At 36.4% G+C, this 21,106-nt stretch overlaps 1 protein-coding gene across 4 annotated transcripts in view; it reads right to left on the bottom strand.

Moving 5' to 3' along the window:
* The window catches only part of LOC122789381, a 475,956-nt gene that overhangs the window by 33,104 nt on the left and 421,746 nt on the right, over window positions 1-21,106 (bottom strand). For all 4 annotated transcript variants that reach the window (XM_044056787.1, XM_044056786.1, XM_044056784.1 and 1 more), the window contains exon 4: window positions 13,245-13,303. In XM_044056787.1, coding sequence (XP_043912722.1) covers window positions 13,245-13,303 — 59 coding nt within the window. The remainder of the gene's footprint in view (window positions 1-13,244; window positions 13,304-21,106) is intronic.

The raw sequence follows: 21,106 nt of genomic DNA, 5'->3' as shown, positions 1-21,106 counted from the left end.
CCATGAAATAAGAAATAACGTTAAAAGGGAGGTACTACTGTATTCTGATACTTGTGGAACCATGGCAGAGGTATATTGCACGTTGGGGAATGCAAAGAGCTTAATGCCACTCTGGTGTATTTCATAGGACAGTATTATTCATATGAACCCAAAATGAAAAGAGGTGTGGTAATTCTTGGGAATTAGACACATCCTAATATCAAGTACATCAATGCAATTAATACTGCAAATATATTAGGAGAGTAAAACACATTGCCATTTATTTCCACTTATTTACATTTTGAATGATACAGAACAATTGACTTTGTTTTGACAAAACAGAGTGTGGGACTCATGCTTGGAAATTTGTAAAAAAAAAATAATAATATATAATCTTTTGACATCAGAAGAGTAAATAACAATGTTGTTATGCACATTTCAAGCTTATGATTTAGCCTCATTCTGCAGCACACCTGTCATCCACTGGGGAACAATCTCAGAAATGTTTCACAGCATTGAAAACTATAATACGTTTCACACTACCACAGGAAAAGCAGAGGCACTGTGAAATGCCAACCAATTTTTGAAGTTGTTGGTTTATCAGAGGTACTTCTTTTCTGACCATTGCTTGTATGGCAGTGTTATGTATATTATAGCTTTCAAGGCTGTAAAACACTTTGTGCACCTACTTTTTTTCTCTGTAACTGGCAATAAATCAGAGGAGGTAAAGTCTCAGGTTCTGCAAAGACCTATGAGAGGGTTCTTGATAATATTTTAAATATTTTCAAAATGGAATAAATTTTCACTCGATTTCTTGACATTCTTTTTTTGCACACATAATGACCTGGTTGTATATGTGTGCATGTGGGGGAGGGGCCAAAGTCTTGTTCCCTAACCTAATATAACAGACTGCAAAGGGAATCAGAAATACGTTGTTTTGTTTGATCTTATTAGTTTTATACTGTGTTACAGAAGACCATATCTCCTGCCCCATTTACAAGCTGCCAGCTCAGGGAACGCACATATAATGCTCATTTATCATTACATTTTATAACTCTTTAAGCACAATAAAAAGGAGAACAGTCTGCAGAAGACCAAGCCCCCCTGCTCTGCCTCCTGAGGGACGTCACACCCTTGCTTATATATATAACAATCTCTTGGTCACAGAACAGTACAGAAAAATAAAAGATCCCACAGCAGTGCACACTGGAGTTACACAATAAAAGCCAACTCAGTTTTGTCCAACTGCATTGAAAAAAAAGGTTTAAAAGCTGCTCATTTTAACTGCACTAATATGAGAATAGAATAGCCTATGCAAATAAAACAGAGCATTTATGTGTATTCTAATTTACAAAAAGGAAAGAAAATTCAAAAATAGAAAAGGAATAAAAATTGCATGTGATAAACAATACTTAAAACAGAGTTTATTGAACAGAAACAAATGTTTAAACTTTACAATAACAATTGACCAAATTTTCTGAAGGAGCAGAGAATTTTCAAATCTAGGATATTAAACATGCTTTTCATGAAATTCCATTTACCTAATTAATTGGATTGTAATATGGTCATTATAATATCTTTTTATCTAAGTGAGATAGAAGACTACATTTGTTTAAAACTGAAAAAGTTTCACAATATGATGGACTACTAATTGGATTACAAGTTCCCCCTATTAAAAAGAAAACACCCATTAAAACAAGCATCACATTTTATAATAGCAATTACCATGGCAGGGCTAGCCACCCGGCAGTGTAAACCTTGACGCTAGATGATTGTCACTGTTGGTGTGACACCCCAATCCCATGTGCAAAAATGGGAAAAAGAGGAGATGGATGGATGGATACAAGAAAATAATTATTCTGAAGCAAAAAAAAAAATATTTCCCTACCAATAACTGGGACATCTAAAACTGTTAAAAACATTGCTTAGCTGAAAATTATAGACCGGCGTCACGTTTCAATACTGATTACAATTCTGATTGTATCATTTTCATGTACTTTTAACAATTATTCAATATATTAATATTGATTATTGTAACTGGATTTTTTGTGAACAGATAAACAAATGATAATACAAGGAAGTCAATAAACATAATCAGTTTAATATGCTACAGTGTTACATAATAAGAGTAGGCAAAGTTGTAAGCCTTTGATAGGCCATCTAGGAGCTTGTATCATGCCTCCTTCTGCCTAAATCATAGACAACCTGCTTTATTATTGAATACAGTTCTAAAGTCCACCAAACCCTGGACATAAACTTAGCAAACTGAAAGTAAGCCCCTTCATTGTAAGATGGGTTGTCAACTGGCTCATAAACCATGAACACACTACCAAAGTGGGTGACTCCACATCAACCAGTAGACCAGTTACCAGTGGGGTGCCATAGAGGTCAGTGCTGGGCCCCCCTGCTATTTGGTAAATACTTCTCAGATGTTCGGATCAAAGCTAAGGGGTTGTGGCTGACCAAATTTCCAGACGACTGCAAACAAGGTGCAATCACTGAATCTCCAAATTATGTCAGTATACTCCAGGAGGGTCTCACACAGGCCAACAACTGGTGTATTAGTCATAGTCTCAAACTGAATGCAAAGAAATGCATCATTATTGCCTTCGGTACAAACAATGTCCCTTCACACTATCAAATCAATAGCAATACCCTAAGTACCCATGAAGTAGTAAGGGACTTGGGATAACAAGTTGACTCTGACCTTAATTTTGACCACCATGAGTCTACTGTAGTAAGGAGAAAGCATTCTACATAGAACACTTGATTAATAAAGGCATCATCTTGAGAGCAAAAGAAGTTATAACCCCCCTCTACTCGGAACTTATCCTACCCATAATTGAGTATAATGCCCCATTCAGCATGTACCATACTAAGCACCTGCAGCAATTAGGGAGACCTCAGAGGTTTCTAACAAAGAAGATCAAGGGGCTCCAGAGTGTGACTTCCACAGACTGACTAAAGTCCCTCTCACTATACTCTGTATTGTATAGACTTCTTAGGGGAGCAAATGGGACTAGCGCTAACTGTTCCAGGGACCTAAATATGGCTTGCGACTTAAATAGGACATACTGGAAGGACAGATTTATCTCCCAGTGACTGCCGCATCTTTGGAACAGGCTACCAATTCATGTAAAACAGTGCACCTCTATGACACTGTTAAAGAGAAACCTGAATGAGTGGATAGGGCACCGTAAGTTGTTACTGGAGATAGTGCCCACAACCCTCCTGGATATGGGCAGTCATCACTAGATGCAATCTTGGTTATTGAGTAGCATTTCTATGGTATTACATTGGGATGAAACTACTAGGCTTAAAATAACCTCTGGGTCGACAGCCTGGTAATATCCTATGATCCTATAAACTGTTGCAGTCAAAAGTGGCAGTTTGCATAATCATGTAAATCTGATTCATAAACAAGTTTAGCTATAAAGAGAAAGATCTCATTAATGACTAATTCGAATGTCTCTGAATCAGGTGTAATCACAGTCAGTTTTAAACAACATCTTTGAGGGTAATTACCACTCACAGTCTAAGCAATGTGTTGACACAGACACCTCCTCTATACCAGCAGACATTCACACACGCAGCCACTCACTCAAATATTCCATACCCCACACACAGACATGCAGTCATTAGGAACCCCCTTCCTTCAATCACAGACACACTCACCCATTCACACAAAAACACTTGTGCGTGCACACACACACACACACACACACACACACACACACACACACACACACACACACACACACACACACACACACCACCACTACATCTTTTCTTCATCTTTCCTAACCTGCCAGTCATATAGTCTTACCAATGTAGAGAATATAAGCAATCCAACAATCCAACCGCCACACGGAGGGTTGCAAAAAATAAATAAAGTTTAATGAGATAAGTGCTTTCACTACAACTATAGTTTCATCAGACCACTGATAAAAAGTGCCAAAAAATATTTAAACAGTCAAACAGTGATGTCAGAAAGCATTAACCAAATCAGCATTCACATAAGACAACACACCCTCTTAAACATGCAATACTATAAAATTCAGTAGTAAAACTAAAACCTCTCAGCTCACACAATGTAAAAACATTTAAATATAAAACATATAATCAATAAAATATTAAAACTAATGAGGCAGCTTCTGAGTCCTTAATATGGGCTTCAAAGACACTTTGCCATTTAAACCAGGAAGCGTCAGACACTTTGGATTGTTGGACTGCTTATATTCTCTACATTGGATTTTACATTTCCAACCTTTACATGTGAGCTCTATCTGTTTTTTACTACTAATGTAGTCTTACCAGTTGACTATAATGATGTATTGCAGTATTATGGACATGTTACCTAATACATCCGACTGTACCAGTTTACAAAGCCAAAAATTCTGTGTTAATTCCTTCTCACATTCGTTTTGGGGAAGAACTTAATAGCTAATTAGAATTAGCCACTCCCTGTAATGCCTCATTAATATTTACCATGGCTGTGGAGATAGCCCACCTTGGAGATTCAACTACCTGTGTAGAATCACTGCCGTGGGACTCTCTCTGAATCAGGAAAGGCATCTGTAAGTGGCTGACTGCTCATGCTAGGGCTTACGGATATGGTAGGCTTTCCTGTACCCCAAGGAATGGCCATGGAGATATCCCACCTTCGAGATTCAACTACCTGTGTAGAATCACTGCCGTGGGACTCTCTCTGAATCAGGAAAGGCATATGTAAGTGGCTGACTGCTCATGTTAGGGCTTACTGATATGGTAGGCCTTCCTCTATCCCAGGCAACATTTTCATGGATTGCAGATGCAACTTGTTCCAGGCTGATCCTGCATAAGCCTGAAAAGAGTTGAAAAATAAATTGGGGTGTTCTGTTTTCTAGTTTGAATATGGTGATAATTCATGCATGAAGGTAATAAAGGATGTTAAAAATTATGTCCTCATTATTTTCTGTCTATTTTATTTCTTTTTGAAGTATTAAAAAGTAAACTTTCCTTATATTTTTTATTTTGCTTCACAAAAAGTCATACTAATAATCATAGCTCAGTATACACGAGATATAGATTATGATTTAGAATTAAGGTTTTATGTTGTATACCACAAGGTTGCCTACCAATTTACACAGCTATTTATATTAGTAACTGGACTTTTAGCAAATAGTGATACATATTGTTTGCAGATAAATAAATATTTATTGCAAATAAATGATTGCTCTAGATTCAATCCTGCGGTGTCTAGTTCATTATTTATAACCCTGCTATCCAGACATTAAGAGAAATGTTACATCTAATAATTTATTTTTGATTTATAGTTAGTTTTTGGATAAATAATCTTTGAAACGCATCTGCAACTTACTTTACATTTAATATTATGCCTAATATCTGTTAAAATACTGCTGTAAAACCTCTTCCTTAGAAACTCAGTCTCTCAAATCAATCAGACTTTAGTCCCATTGCTATTCTCCCTACCTTAGGAAATATTCTGGAAAAATGACTTTACTTGCAACTCACTCAATATATTAACCAACACCACAACCAATACCACCTTCTCTCTCAAAAGAAGCATGGCTTTTGGTCTGATCACAGTAGCTCCACAACTATCTGGATACTCGTGAACAACATTCTTCTTGGAATGGACAAAGGCCTAATTCTGGAGCTTTTTTTGTTGACCTCACCAGAGCCTTTGATTTTATCAGTCACTCAGTTCTCCTAAACCATCTTACTAAAATAGGCATTAGTGATGACACACTGCCGTGATTCAAAAACTTCCAATCTAATCACCACTTGTCAGTGAATTTCAGTTCATCAACCTCTAAATCAGTAACTCTGCAAATAGGTATCCCCCAAAGATCTATTCTGGCACCTCTACTTTTTTCTATCCATATTAACAAACCTCATTTTGATTAACTCTATCTTATTCTCCTGCTTTATGCTGATGGCGTGGTCCTATTCTGCTCCAACCACTCTCTCTCTTGTCTTGAACTCAAACTTCAGGCTGCCTTTCATGCCCTTATTCAATGGGTCATTTATAAACAATTACTGCTAAACTCCTCAAAAAAGACAACTTCATAGATTCATAGGTGTATACGAGGCTAAAAACCACTAGGGTCTTTTTAAGCCTAGCCATGCATCCAAAATCTCTGACAAGTTCTGGTAACCTTGATAAGTGTAAGTAGGGGCTAAAGAGATGAAACATTTATAAGCAGGGGTCTAGGAGATGAAAATTTACAGGCAGCCTGTGTCCATTAAAGACGTAGGTGCCAAACCAGGAATGAATTTCCTTTTCCTCATCCAAGTGTCCAAGGTACATGCAAATTGGATTAGGGAGGAACTCTGCTTCACATGGATGGCAGCCTGTTCCAGCGAAGAGGTAGTCTCTAGGATACATTCTCTGTCTATCTAGCAGGCTCTATTTATGTCAAAGGCAAAGTTTGAGTCTTTAGAATGGATAATTATGATGAGACTTGATTTGCAGATATCCAAGAGGTCTGATAATGCCTTGTATGCCAGGCATAGATCTCCCCTCAACAGCCTGAAGGAGACAGGAGACGGAATACAGGGATTGGGCCTTGAGGTGGTCTGCATAGGACATCTCACTTATGCTCTGTATTCTTTTAGTGAGGAACCTCTGTGGTCACTCCAGTTGTTGGTTGTGTCTGGTTAGGTACATACCAGACGGGGCACTGGACTTAATGATAAGTCTATTGAATGCCAAATACTGTGGAACTATGACTTTCTTGGACCTAGATATCATGCCTTTGTTTAAAGTTGCACAATATAGAAGGATTGCCTCACTACTGCAGACACATGATGGCCACAGGCTAGATTACTGTCAGTGTGTGCCCCCAAGTCCCTGACTACTGGATCAACTCTTAGGGGTGTGCTGTCAACATGATGGTTACCAGAGGTGGATGACTTCCCAAAGGATATTATTATGCATTTCTTAGCATTTACTTTTAGTCCATGGCTTTGACAACAGTTATTTATCTGTGGCAGCCCTTCCTGGAGAATATTTGTGTTGGCGGCAGATTCTATGACTACTCTTAATTTGCAATCATCTGCAAACTCAGTCAGCCAGAGGCCACTGACATTGGACTTGACTTCAGAGAATCTCTGATGAACTCCACTTGTGACTGGCTTTTTTGTAGAGGTGGACTCCTCAATTCAAACTTCCTGGGTCCTATCTGTGAGCCAGCTGGCTATCCACCAGGTGACATAAAGGTTCATACCTAACCTCTTGAGTTTGTCACAATGTTCATATGTGGTATTGTGTCAAATGCCTTGGCCAGGTCAACATAGGCAGTGTGTACATTTTTTCCTTCATCCATTGCTTTGGTGACCTTCTCAAAGAAGTACATCAGGTTAATTAGGTATGACTTGCCTTTGACAAAACCAAAGTGGGTTGGGTCCAGTGTCTGGAAGTTTCATGTTATGTATATATTGCATTTACCTCATTCTGAGAATGAAATAGGTCCAATGGGATTAGTGCTCTACCCGGTTAACAAATTAAAAATAAATAAATAAATATGAGCAAGCCTCAAGTTTCAATAGTTAATTGTAGTTAGAATTATTTATGTAGTTGGTTTCTCCAGGTGTCTGCTCATATTGATATATTAAATGCATTAAGAACCTATTCTGGTTCTTCTAATAGCTTACGAATCTATACTTTTTTTTCTAATAAATGTACTAACTGTAGTCTTGGGTGATGTAGTGGTGCAGCAGTAGCATTGTTGCCTCACAGTAAGAGGTTCTCTGGTTCAATTCTCAGCTGCAGTGCCTTCTGTGTTGAGTCTGCATGCCCTCCCTGCATTCGTGTGGGTTTTCTTTGGGTACTCCAGTTTCCTCCCATGTTACAAAGACATACATCTATCTGGAGTGTTGTTCCCTGGGCCTCCACTGAAAATTGGCTTTGTTCCAAGTTGGACTTTCCCAGTAAACAAATGCTAAATAAATAAATAATTTATATTTTGAATTCTACAAGTACCCAACAGCTTTTGGGAAATAAATGAATAACACAATAGTCTTACTATTATCAAAATGGTTCTAATGCCAACAATTATATCATTTATTCACTTCAGTTAATTTTCTGTAATAATTACAGTTAACAAAATGTCAAAACTCTACATTTTGGTATATTCCAAGTAAAGTTAGATTGAAAGTAATCTAGCAGGAGTATTACAATTTCCTAGTTTAGAGCTATACAAACTTTCAGGTTAGATGCATGTTTTTTTTTTCTTACTTTAACCAACAGCTATTTATAATTCAAGCCGGAAAACAATATAAAATTGTTAGTGATAATTAAATAAAATGATTCTAATATTCAGTGATAATTAAATAATACAATTCATTATATACTAAAGTTTAAAGAAAGAAAAATATTTTTGAATTGACTGTGACATCTAATGATTCAAAGCAATGCATATTTTAAAACAGCTGTCATAGAATAAATGTTATTCTAAGTTTTAAAACACATTTATTAAATGGTTTTCTAAAATTAAAATTGTTTATATAATTAACAACGTTGCATAAAGATGAACAAAATGTCTAAATCTAAATGAAATTTATGGGTTAATAAGAAATTGTCTTGTGATCTTTAAATCCTTAAAATGAGCACATAATCTCCTTTTTCAGAAATCAACACTAATTTAGGTCAAGAAAACCACACAAAAACGATATATATATATATATATATATATATATATATATATATATATATATATATATATATATATATATATATATATATTTAGCATTACTATACTAAACATATAGGATGAGCAAAAAATTAAAGATGAAAAACATTAATTTGAACATTTCTGTTGATGTTATTTGATGTAATATTGTTGGTAATATTACTTTACTAAAAATAATATGATTTAAAAATAATTCATAGTTTATGTCAGAAGATGCTTTAGACCATTTATATGTTATGAATTTAATGTTTTATTTATGAATTTTATGGATCATTGTACTTTAGCATCAAAGAAAAAGAAAAAAAAAGCAGTTACTAAACAGGTTTTAATTGTGCATGTCATGTGGTATAATATTGAAATGAATTATTCCTGGCCAGGGTGCCTTATTATTTAATTTCACATGTTTCTCTACCTAACCACGTCTCTATCTTTGTTAGACATTGATTAAAAAAAATAAAAAATATTTCAAACATTTTGTGTTTATGTTATATGTCATGTTTTGCATTGGGGTTATATATTTATGGTCGACTAATGTATCCATATAATAAATTTTAAATCTATTGTGTACGGTGGAGGATTGCTCACCTGACTGTGTTGTGTTTTTCCCTCAGAGAATGGTTATGCACTGGCACTGAATCCCTTTTCTCACCCCCATACACATGGTGCTCCAGTTAAGGAGCTATGTTGTACAGTGACTTAGTTGTATTGAATTGTGGGTAGCAGTTGGTGCAGGCTTTCATCAATTTCAACTGGCAGCCTCTAGTTAATATTTAATGAGATAGCACTCATCTGATATTATGCACATTTGTATCTCTAAATGTTTGGCCAGTAACTGGCTGTGAAATCCTAAATCATTTACCAAGTATAATTTCTCAAACCTGATGTGCTTCAGAGTATGTGTAGACCAGAAATGTGAAAGTTCTGTCTCTGCTATCAAGTGTGTGAGCACTGGTTCAATGATATTGCAAGGAGGAAATAACTAGGTACTCCACTTCTGGTGGTACAAGTAGAATTTTAGAAATGTTTGAGACAGTCAATTGCATGGCAGGACAGCATTCTCCCATATCTGATTAGTAAATTTAACAGGTGGCTAAGTTTACTGTAAGCATTTGATGTGCTTTCAGGTAGGTGAGTGAGGCTGTGGTATGTGATAATTAAGTTATGTATTTTTAATGAGTTTTCATTGTTCAGCTAATCAAATATTATTTAAGGTAATTAATAAAACCCTAAATGTTTTACACCTTTTACCCAAAACACATTAACATAGGTATAAACAAAATATTTCTAAGCAAATCATGATGACATCATGTTATTATGCTGTCTTGTTTACTAATCCATGTCTTCATACTTGAACATTCAGTTAAGATGCATTATGACACACAGGGTACCAGGGTACCCTCTTTTAGTCTCTGGCATATATTAACAAAACATGTAAAAAAGAAAAGAAAAAAGGGGTAAACAGAATGTTAGCTTTAAGACAGAAATGTTAAGCCTGCAAAAACAAGCAGAGTTTTAGCTATTTGTGTTTCTAGCTGTCTATCTGTCTGCATAAGTAGCTATATATGTTTCTATTGGCAAACTAAATTGAATGTCATATTGACTGATTATACAGTAAAGCTGCCAAAAGATCTAATTTAGATTACCTTCCTTAAACATGTTATCTTTATGTTTGTATGACCTAACATTTTACAAATTCTGTTTGACTCCCCTGGAGTCAAAACAGAGTCAGGCGTAAAAGCACCTGTTCAATTTTGCATATAGTCAGTTTCAGGCTGGTTTATTATAACAATACGTTTTCTTCTTTTGTTGTTTTCTGGGATTTGTTTTGTGTCTTCATGATGAGACGAGCGTCTATATTACATTATCGAACTGTTAAAAGTTCGAACGTCATATGGTCGACACCATATGATCGAACTTTTAAAAGTTCAAAAATGTAATAAAAAAATAAACCAAAGAAAAAAACCTACCTGAACGGTTTAAGTAATGGGGCAAGCCCCCTGTACCCCACTCATGGGGGTCTGTGCCCCCCATACTCCCCGCTCTTTAAATAAACCAACTCCGAGATCGCACTACAGTGCAGAAAGGGAAATCTTCCCATTCCGCTCTGTACGGAGATCTCCGTTGAAACGTTCAAACGTTTAAAAGTTCAATCATATGTTGTCAACCATACGATGTTCGAACTTTTAAAAGTTTGACAACATGATGATGTCATGAGATGACTCTTCAAGTGGGTTATTATTTACATTTTGAATAAAAGCCATTTACAGCTCTCCAATCAACATCTAATCCTAAACCCCAACAAAACTAAGTTGCTCCTCTTCCCCCTCACATGCAGGACCCCCCTGCCATCCTTCAACATAACTGCTATCAATGGTACTATCATCTCCCCAGAAGCCCTAACTAAACTACTGGGTGTCATAGTTGATAATAACCTGAAGTTTGATGCGCATATCAATCAAACTATCAAAACCATTAATAAAAAACTTGACTCTCTTTACAGAATCAAACCTTTCCTTACCCCACTTGCTAGAATTGCAACTGCCCGTTCCCATCTGCTATCAACTCTTCTGTATGCCTCACCTCTATTCTCCAACTTAAACAAAACAGATCTTAATAAACCATCATCCTGCTGTAACCATATTGACAGATTTGCTACTGGCACAGCCTACCGGACACACAACTGTCACAACCTAAATCGCCTAGGATGGCTTGAACTGCCAAGCCTACTGCAGTTCAACCAGCTAATAGCGGCACATAAAGTCCTTTACCAACCAGAAAATACACATGCACTTAAAAATATTATCATCCCCTACACCAGCACCCGGCCACTGCGATCATCCACTAGACTCCTAGCTCAAACATACAAATCCAACTACTCAGCTGGGGACTCTCTGTTTGCCAACTCTGTTGGAAAAATATGGAACAGACTCCCAGCTGACTTAACCCTAGCACCCTCACTAGCTCAATTCAAAAACAAACTCCAGAAATACTTCAAAACTCATTGGTTATGTCCTTGCACTAACCCCGACTAGTGACCTCTCTATTTCTTAGGTGCCTTACCTTCAACTACTTCTAACTCTTTTTTTTCTAACACTCCATTTTAGGAAGGGTCAATTCTATAACTGCTGCTCAGTGTGTCTTAAACCTGAATCTAATGTTATGTATGTTTAACTTTGAAAATAATGTTATGTTTTGTAAAGTTGTAAAAAATAACTGCAACAAATGCTGAAAAACAGCCACAGGTGGCAAGACAAATCCAAGGAACAAAATATAATCCACTGAGGCAAGTTATAATCCACTGAGACAGGTATTCATTCCTAAAAAACAAGTTGTGTAAGCGCTTTTGTCTTGCTTCTATGAACAAGACTTCATCAGACAAACAGAATTAATGTAAAATACAGCTATTTAAAGTGCAACTGTTAGAAATGTCACATGCTAAACATCAATTAGTTTCTAAAAGCAAAAGTACAGATATTTAAAAACATTTTAATATAAATACAAATACTAAATAAATAAGCTTGAATAAATAAGCAAGCATGAATAAAACTGACCAGGAATAAACATGCACACTGAGGATGACCTGATTTTAAGAAAATTATATAAAAAACTGTACTAAATAATTTAAATGAATTGCTCATTTTACACATTAATTGCACTTTAAATAGCTGCGGTGGTTGTTTTTCAGCACATGTTTTGTAAAGTGTTTTATAATAAGTTAGTACTATATGTGTGCTAAATGCTGGTATTGCTTATGACTGTAATCTGCTTGAAACTAGCATTTACTAAATGTTCAATGTGTATTATTATCTTGGAGCTTTTCTCCCCGGGAAAATGGACATGTATCCAGTCGGACTATCCCGGTCAACAAATGTAAAATAAAATAAATAAATAACAAAATAAAGCTTGATAATGGACTGGTTGCAAACATGATTAGACGGCTGTTTTAAATTGTTTGTGTGTTTATTGAATAAGTTACTCTTCTTCAGCCATTACACAGGTCACAGTGGTAAAGGACAACCCTGTATGCATATGAGTAGTTTCAATGACTACCAACTGGCATGTCTGCAGGAGATAAAGGCCGAACACACAGACTCCTCAAAGACAACAACTGAAAGTCAGGATTGAATGTCTAGACCTGGAAAAGTGAGAAATAATGCTAACTGCTTTGCCACTGTGAAATAAAGGACCACCAGAGCATTTTAGCTGTTGCACATGATGTTTTCATCCATAACTCTTACTTGTATCATTTTCTTAATCAAGCAATGTGCCTATTTTGTTTAAGAGTTGCTATGAACATGATTGGATGGTGCAGTGGTGCAGCGGTAGTATTGTCACCTCACAGCAAGAGGTTCTCCAGTTCGATTCTCAGCTGGAGTGCCTTCCGTATGAAGTCTTCTTGTCCTCCCTGCATTCGTGTCAGTTTCCTCTCATGTTTCAAAGACATGTGTCTGGACTGTTTCTCCCCGGGCCTCTGCTGAAAATTGGCTTCATTCCAAGTTGGACTTTCCTGGTAAACAAATGTTAAATAAATAAAATAAATAAATTATAAGCATACAATATTAAACTTACTCAGGAAGCTGCATATTCCCCTTCACTGCATTCTCACCAAGATATGGAGCATCTGGATTCTGTTAATAAGAATAAGAAAATATATAACAAATGTAGCCCCAAAGATGCCCAACTGTTGAATAGCTTATTCATATCAAAGCCACTTTTACAGACATTATATAAACTAGTATGACTACAGCATAATAAATTATCTGTACACAGTATTCTGAAATATTCCAGAAGTATTTAACTAAAAGACAGCAAAGTACTAACAACTAAAAGGGATATTAGGTTGTTGTTGTGTCTTTTGGCTTTTCCCGGTTAGGGGTTGCCACAGCAGAACTCTGGTCCGCTAATGATTGGCAGTAGATTTTTACTTGCCGAGTTGCTGGCCCTGATGCACAACCTTCAATGAAGGTACGCCCATTCATGCATGTCTCCACACAGAAGACGCTCTAGTTGAGAATCGAACAGGGCAACGTCTTACTGTGAAAGGGATATTAGGTAATTTATTAAATCACAGATCATAGTCTTAAAATGTTAAAAATCCTCCCCTAACCTAAGACTCAGCTCTGTAAGGTCGATATAAAAGTGTGTATTACAAAACCAAAGGACTGGGAAGGCAGTAGGATTGGGATTGTGTTGTTATGTTCAATATAGCCAATGTCCTAAAAATGAATATGTTAATCAAAGGATTAATCAAAGGATTAATAGAATAAGTAGATACCACTTAACTGCACTAGAGGCATTTTGTAGCCATTTTTGAAATTAAACTTACACTGCTTTTGAGATATAGGGAACAGATTTGGTACCAGAGGAGCTTATGTATAAACTTATTTTCCTGGTGTTAAATTTTAGTAGTGTGTTATGCCACTATTTTATCCTCTAGAATAAAAGTTTTCATCATGTTTATGCCCCATGGCCATCCACATCATAGATCTTCTGAAGGCAATATTATGAGAGTCGGCCTTCAGAGAGATAGCCCTCTAAAACGTATACTATTCATTAACACATGATAAATTTGATTGATATTTATAGAGATCTGTTCAATTGATTTTACAAACAATGGCTACATGGAAAACAAACAAACAAGGAATAAAAAACTACCTGTTAAAATAATGACTGCAAATAAATAATAACTAACTGAGAATATTGTACAACTCAGGACAGTAGGCCATTTTAAATATAATATATCATCCAATCTCCTGTGTAATTCAACCATTTGATTGGCTAATTCAACTCTTTTTAGTGGTGGTAAAATGTAATTACTACTGCCAAAAGACTGTTTAACCACACACACAAAAAAGAAACTGAACTTGGCACCTTTATAAGACTTATGGTAAATTTGCAACATTACCTATCAGTACTGCGGTGGTGGTGCTGCGGTAGCATTGTCGCTTCACAGCAAGACGTTCTCCCGTTTGATTCTCAGCTAGAGCATCTTCTGTGTGGAGGCATGAGTGAATGGGGCGTGCCTTCGTTGAAGGTTGTGCGTCAGGGCTGGTAACTCGGCATGTAAAAATCCACTACCAATCATTAGCGGATCGGAGTTCTGATGTGGCGACCCCTAACCGGGATAAGCCGAAAGACACAAACAAACCTATTAAAAAAAGAATGCTGTGTCTACACTGAAGGAACAGGCATACCAAATGCTTCTTTTATGGTATCTCAATGTTTCTAATTTACATATATGTAAAATAATCATGAAACTTAAAACATTTCACAGTGCCACAGTTATTTCCTAGATTCATCTTCAGGAGCATTACTGCAGTATAAGAAGGCTCTGCATATGTGTTGGTACGTATAACAATATGTGCATCTCTGTGACTCATCTTATCTCAAGGAAATTACTGCAACAAGTGCTACTATATAATGACCTTATTTTCAAAAGGTAAGACAACTTGTTTCAGAATAATTGTTGTATAATCAGTGTTATCAGCCACACATCCATGAACCATTCAGCTTTACTTCATAGGGTGCTGTTTACCAATTTGTGCTTCACTTCCTGGATAAACTGCTCTTCTTGTGGGTTCTGGGTATTGCCTTATTATTTTCTATGGTTTAGATTTACAACTATATCTTAAACTACTCTATTCACTCTTTTAGCATATCTTGCCCATTTTATGGAGATTACCATGGTCTATAACTCAGCAAAAGACAATTTAGCTTCAGAGGTACAGTTTTGGTTCTCTGACCTGTCTCCTGGTTTTAAATATCTATTGTCTGGTATCTTGCTTTGAACTGGAGAGTAAAATAGCAAAGTTCATATAAGGAGATACAAATAAATTATACCAAGAGGCCTTGTTTGTATGACTTGTACACATGCTATAATGAAAGTTTTACATTTTGGGACAGTTTCAAATAAAACAAAAAATCAAGGAATCCCATATCAGTTGTTTTACTATGCAAATTCTGCATTGCTGCTGAACTACTGAATTAGCAGTTGCTATGACAAATGTTTCATAACTAATGTTAAAATCCTATATGCACAGTTGATAGGGTACTTCAGGTACATTCCCCAAAGTTATGAATCAAAACTTAATACTTAAATGCTTATAAGAACACAAACATGGTATGATAAAGCTCCAGAAAGGATCTTGTTTCAAACGTTGTCACTATGAACATGAGACGTGAACTCTGGATAAATATATTAACCCAGGCAGCATTCAAAATACCAGTATTATTGTATCTTTTTCATCAGTACCTGATTTAAAGGAGAAGTAATTATTATTAAACTTTAGAAAACACACAAAACACACACACACACACACACACACACACACACACACACACACACACACACACACACACACACACACACACACAAAAAAACACATTTCAACACAGACATTGATATTTTTTGCTTTGGCAAGATGACTTGTAATATAAATAATTTGATTAATTTGATAACTGCAGTAAAAAAAAGACCCAAGCAAAAGAAAAAAACTTTAAAGTAAAAAGATAAAAGCAATAAAATATTATGTGAGCCAGGATTTCCTTTTGCACGGGCATTCTTTTATTAAAGTAAAAAAAAATGAAATTATGAAACGACATTATTTTGTTGTTAGACAAATAGAGTGCTTGTTGGTTACTTTACTTTCTGTCAGCAAAGTCCTCAAAATGCCTATTGCCATTTCAGTGAAGCAAACAACATGAAAAGGCATTTGCAGCAAGTGATGGACTGCTGTGTGCTTTTTTATTTAATTTGGAGATAGTAACACTATCTACACACCTCAAGCAGTGAGCTTTATCCATTGTAGCCTTTACTTCATATAATCGTTTCTAGTGTCACTGCACTTTAGGAGAAGAAGAGTTCTGTACATTTCAAACTCTTGTGTTTGCATTACTTTGGACAGCTCTTCTCACAACAGCTACCCACCAAATCACTCTCCTTCTTCCAAGTTCATTCACAGATGACTTACTTATTTCTGTTCGAGAATATTTGATGAAAAATACTTGTTTAAACAGAACTGGAAGTCATTTGTTGAACATGTAAAGTGAAATATTCATTGAAATAATTGATTATTCATCTTAGCAGTATAATTTTGGTGAAAAATGTGGAAATTAAAAATTATATTTATTTATTTTATATATAGGTTTATAGCAGATTCCTAGGCTTATGCCTCAAGAGCCCTTACAAGCCTAGTCAGTTTTATCCAGATTTTACCCAAATGTTAACAAGGGTTAGCAAGCAGGGCTTTGACTATTTTTACAGAATAATTCAAAAACAGCATAAAAAGTGGCAGAAAAAAGACCAACTAAACAGTGAGAACAGTCACTCAAAGACCAACAAGCTAAATGACAGTTAGGTGCAGTCACTAACAACAAATCTTATGTTAATCTAAAGCTTTATTTAATGTCAAGTGCTTTCGTCCATACAAATAGCGCATGGGAGTACTTCAGAACAAATAATGCATTACAAATCCCATATTTTTATAATAAAATAACTAATTACCCGATTAAATCCACCATTATCTTAAAGAAACATTCAAATTCAACTAAAACATCCCTATTATAACAAATAATACATTAAAGAATTCATTAAAAACAATTGTAGTACAGCTTGAAAAAATGGCAATGGGAAAAAATACCTAAAACTACATAAAAATACATACAAATAACATAAATAAGAATGTCAACATGTTGTTGCCTGTCCATACAGCTAGTTAATACTAAAATTACATAAACATAATCCATCAAAGAATCTTATAAATCATCATGTTGTTGTCTTTTGGCTTTTCCCGGTTAGGGGTCGCCACAGCGGAACTACGGTTCGCTAATGATTGGCAGTAGATTTTCACGAACACCGAGGTGTCAGCTTGATGTCCAACCTTCAAGAAAGGCACGCCCATTTTACGCATGTCTTTCGAACACCACCCAACCACGGGGAGGACATACAGATTCCACACAGAAGGCACTCCCCGCACTCCAGGCGAGAATCGAACGGGAGAACCTCTTGCTGTGAGGCAACAACGCTACCACTGCACCATACGTTGTTAAAAAAAAATATATATATATATATATATATATATATATATATATATATATATATATATATATTAGTTCCGACAATTCCAATGTTCTCCTTCTTAAAATAGGGAGCATAGATAGGTTTTCATTTATGCCTGGAGAGTTAACAGAGTTCAGTCTTATTTCCACTGTAACTCTTTTAATTCTAATTCCAATTCACACCAACCACCTCTTGGGTTATAGGGTACTACCTTAAGTATACCAAACTTAAATTTTGTGAAACCTTGACATTCTAAAGTATGTCTAAACAAGGCATTGTTGGCATTCCCTTTATAAATATGATATGTGTTCATAAATTCTCTTCTTTAATTGTCTCAGTTTTACCCACATAAAAATAACCACATCTGTCACAAGCTGCAATATAAACAATACCCCTAGTATTACAATTCCCCCTTTTTAACCTAATCATGAAGGGTATTCCTTGAAGGGTAACATTTTGTTCTTGCAAAATATAGGAACATTGTTTGCATGTTCCATACGGCAATGTACTAATAGAGGTTCTTATAAAACTGTGTTCAAAAAGATGCTTACCATTCCTACCAGTTTCATAAAGAAACTGTGGTTTGTTACCTATAAATGCCATAATTTCTGGGGTCCCCCTAAAGATAACTCAATTCTTAGCTATGATAGCCTTAATTTCCCTAGCACCAGATCTGTATGAGATCACCATCCCCTATTGTAGATCTGTGCATTGTTAATCCTGCTATCACCATTACTCAGACTACTAACATCTCCTAGGAGGAGCTTATACTTAACCCCCCAACCAGTCCTAACTTCCTCACAAATATTGTGTACTGATTGTTTAGGATATCCTCTCTCCAAGAACATATTTGTTATTTTACTAATTTCAACATCAAAATTTGCCAAATCAGAACACATCCTGTCAGCTCTAACAAGCTGCCCTTTAAAAATGTTCCTTTTCATAAATGATGGGTGGCTACTTTGAACATCTAAATACTTGTTGGAGAAAGTATCCTTCCTATACACTTTAGATGCAAATATACCATTTATTTTATCCTTATACAATGTTACATCCAAGTAATCAATAGCTTTATCTGAAAATTTAGAAGTAAATTTAAAATATAATGTAATATTATTCAAACAATTTATAAACAAGTCTGGTTGTTCCATTTTATCCTTCCATAAAATAAAGATATCATCCAAAAAATGAAAATATGTAACCCAATGCTCAGAAAATTCAGTGTTAAAGACAAACCTGTATTCCCAGGCATAAAGAACCAAATTTGCATAGATGGGTGCACAGCTTGCACCCATCGCCACTCCCTTAATCTGTTTAAAATAAACTCCTTCAAATGTAAAATAGTTATTATCTAGTATTAATTCCATAACATTCATAATAAAATTCATCAGTGTCTCATTCAAACTTGTTAAACCTCTTAAAGCTTCATAAAATAGATTTAACCCCTCCTGATGGGGAATAGATGTAAATAAATCAGTAACATCTACAGTTGAAAAACAGCATTTTTCACTATAACAATTCCCATTAATTTTTGATAAAAAAATCCCACGAATCTCTTAATAAATAATTTATGGGTGTAATTGAATTCTTAGGAAGTTCATAAGTTTATAGGTTCATAGGTAGGTACTAGGCTATCTGCCTGAGGGCATTTATAAGCCTAGCTAGATTGTGTCGGCTTTTGCCGCCCCATTGATTAATTAACTGATCTTCTGTCAAGCAGAGCCAATGAAGTGATCCCAGGGGTGTATTGTCTGTTACCCATCCACTTGTCAAGGTTTTTCTTGAAGAGTGTTAGTGAGGGGCTCTGCCTGATGTAATTTGGAATTTTGTTCCTACGCATGGGGAGTCTCTATGACAGGAATCTATTCCTCCAGCATGCTCTATTGCTCTATTTATTGTTGTGGTGAGGTTTAGCTCACTAGAGTACGTTGCTCGCAGTGACTTGCTTTAGTTGGAGCATGTCCATCAATTCTGAGTTAGACATGGCTTTGTAAGTCAGGCAGAGATCACCTCTGAGTGTAAGCGATATGCCACTGAGTACAGCCAGAGTTTTTTCAGTCGGGCTGCATAGGACATATGTTTGAGGCCAGTAATCCTCTTGGTGAGGTACTTTTGTGGTCTTTCCAGCTGTTGGAAGTATCTTGTGAGGTACATCCCAAATGGGGCATTGTACTCTATGATGGGTCTAATGAGTGATGAGTAGAAGGGCACTATAACCTCTTTATTTCTAGATGGGAACCCTTTCGTAATTAGATGGGCCACATAGAAGGATTTCCTAACTACTTTGGCAATATGATTGTCAAAGAAGAGATTACTATCTACCTGGGTCCCCAGATCTCTTATTACCTCTTCTGTTTTAAGGGGGCTGCCACCTATGTGGTAATTCGTGGGTGTTTTGTTTTTCCCATATGGGATGACTATGCATTTTTTGGCATTTAGCTTGAGGCCATGACTTTGACACCAGGTGTCCATCTCAGTGAGGCCCTTTTGGGGGATGTCCATGTCAGCCGAAGAGTCAATTATGGCATCCAGTTTACAGTCATTGGCGAACTTGGTTAGCCATAGTCCTCCTGTGTTTGCCTGTACTTTTGAGAAATATATGCTGAACAGTAGGGGTCCCAGGACCGAGCCCTGCGGGACACCACTTGTGACTGGTTTAGAGTTGGACCTGGATACCACTATTCTTACCGTGTGAGTTCTGTCTGTAAGCCAGTTGGCAACCCATCTTGTGATGTAGGAGTTTATGTTCAGGCTGGTGAGTTTTTCTGTAATACCCGAGTGAGGAATGGTGTCGAAAGCCTTGGCGAGGTCAAGGTAGGCTGTGTGAACCACCTTTCCCTCGTCTATGGCCTTGGTGACTGTCTCGAAGAAGTCAACTAGGTTTAGTAGGCATGATCTGCCCTTAACAAAGCCAAACTGGGTTGGGTCAAGTGTTTGGAGGTCCCCAATGTCTTTGTTAATGAGTTCCATGATGATGGACTCCATAGCCTTGCAGACCAGGCTAGTCAGACTTATGGGGCGATAGTTACCAGAGTCAGTTGTGGACCCTCCTTTGTGGAGAGGAATAATGGTTGCTGTGCACCATTCTATGGGCACATAGCATGTGGAGAGGCTGAGGTTGAACAGCATATTTAAGTGGGGGGTTAGTTCATTTTGTAGTTCGTGCAAGACATAGCCTGGGACATCATCTGGTCCCATTGATGCTGTGTTTTTGGCTTTTGAAAGGGCTGTTTTCACCTGTACATCTGTGATTTTTGGAACACTACACTCTTCCGGTATTGTTGTGGGCCCTTTTGCAGGTGAGAGGGGGTTGAAGTTTGCACTGAATCTATCTGCCAGGAAGTTGGCAATATCAGTAGGTTCAGTATATTTT

This window comes from Protopterus annectens, chromosome 14.part0 (genome assembly GCF_019279795.1).
Source record: "Protopterus annectens isolate FY-2018-M chromosome 14.part0, PAN1.0, whole genome shotgun sequence".
Lineage (NCBI taxonomy): Eukaryota > Metazoa > Chordata > Ceratodontiformes > Protopteridae > Protopterus > Protopterus annectens.
Note: the sequence above shows the minus strand (reverse complement) of the source record. Positions and strands in the feature narration are given on the sequence as shown.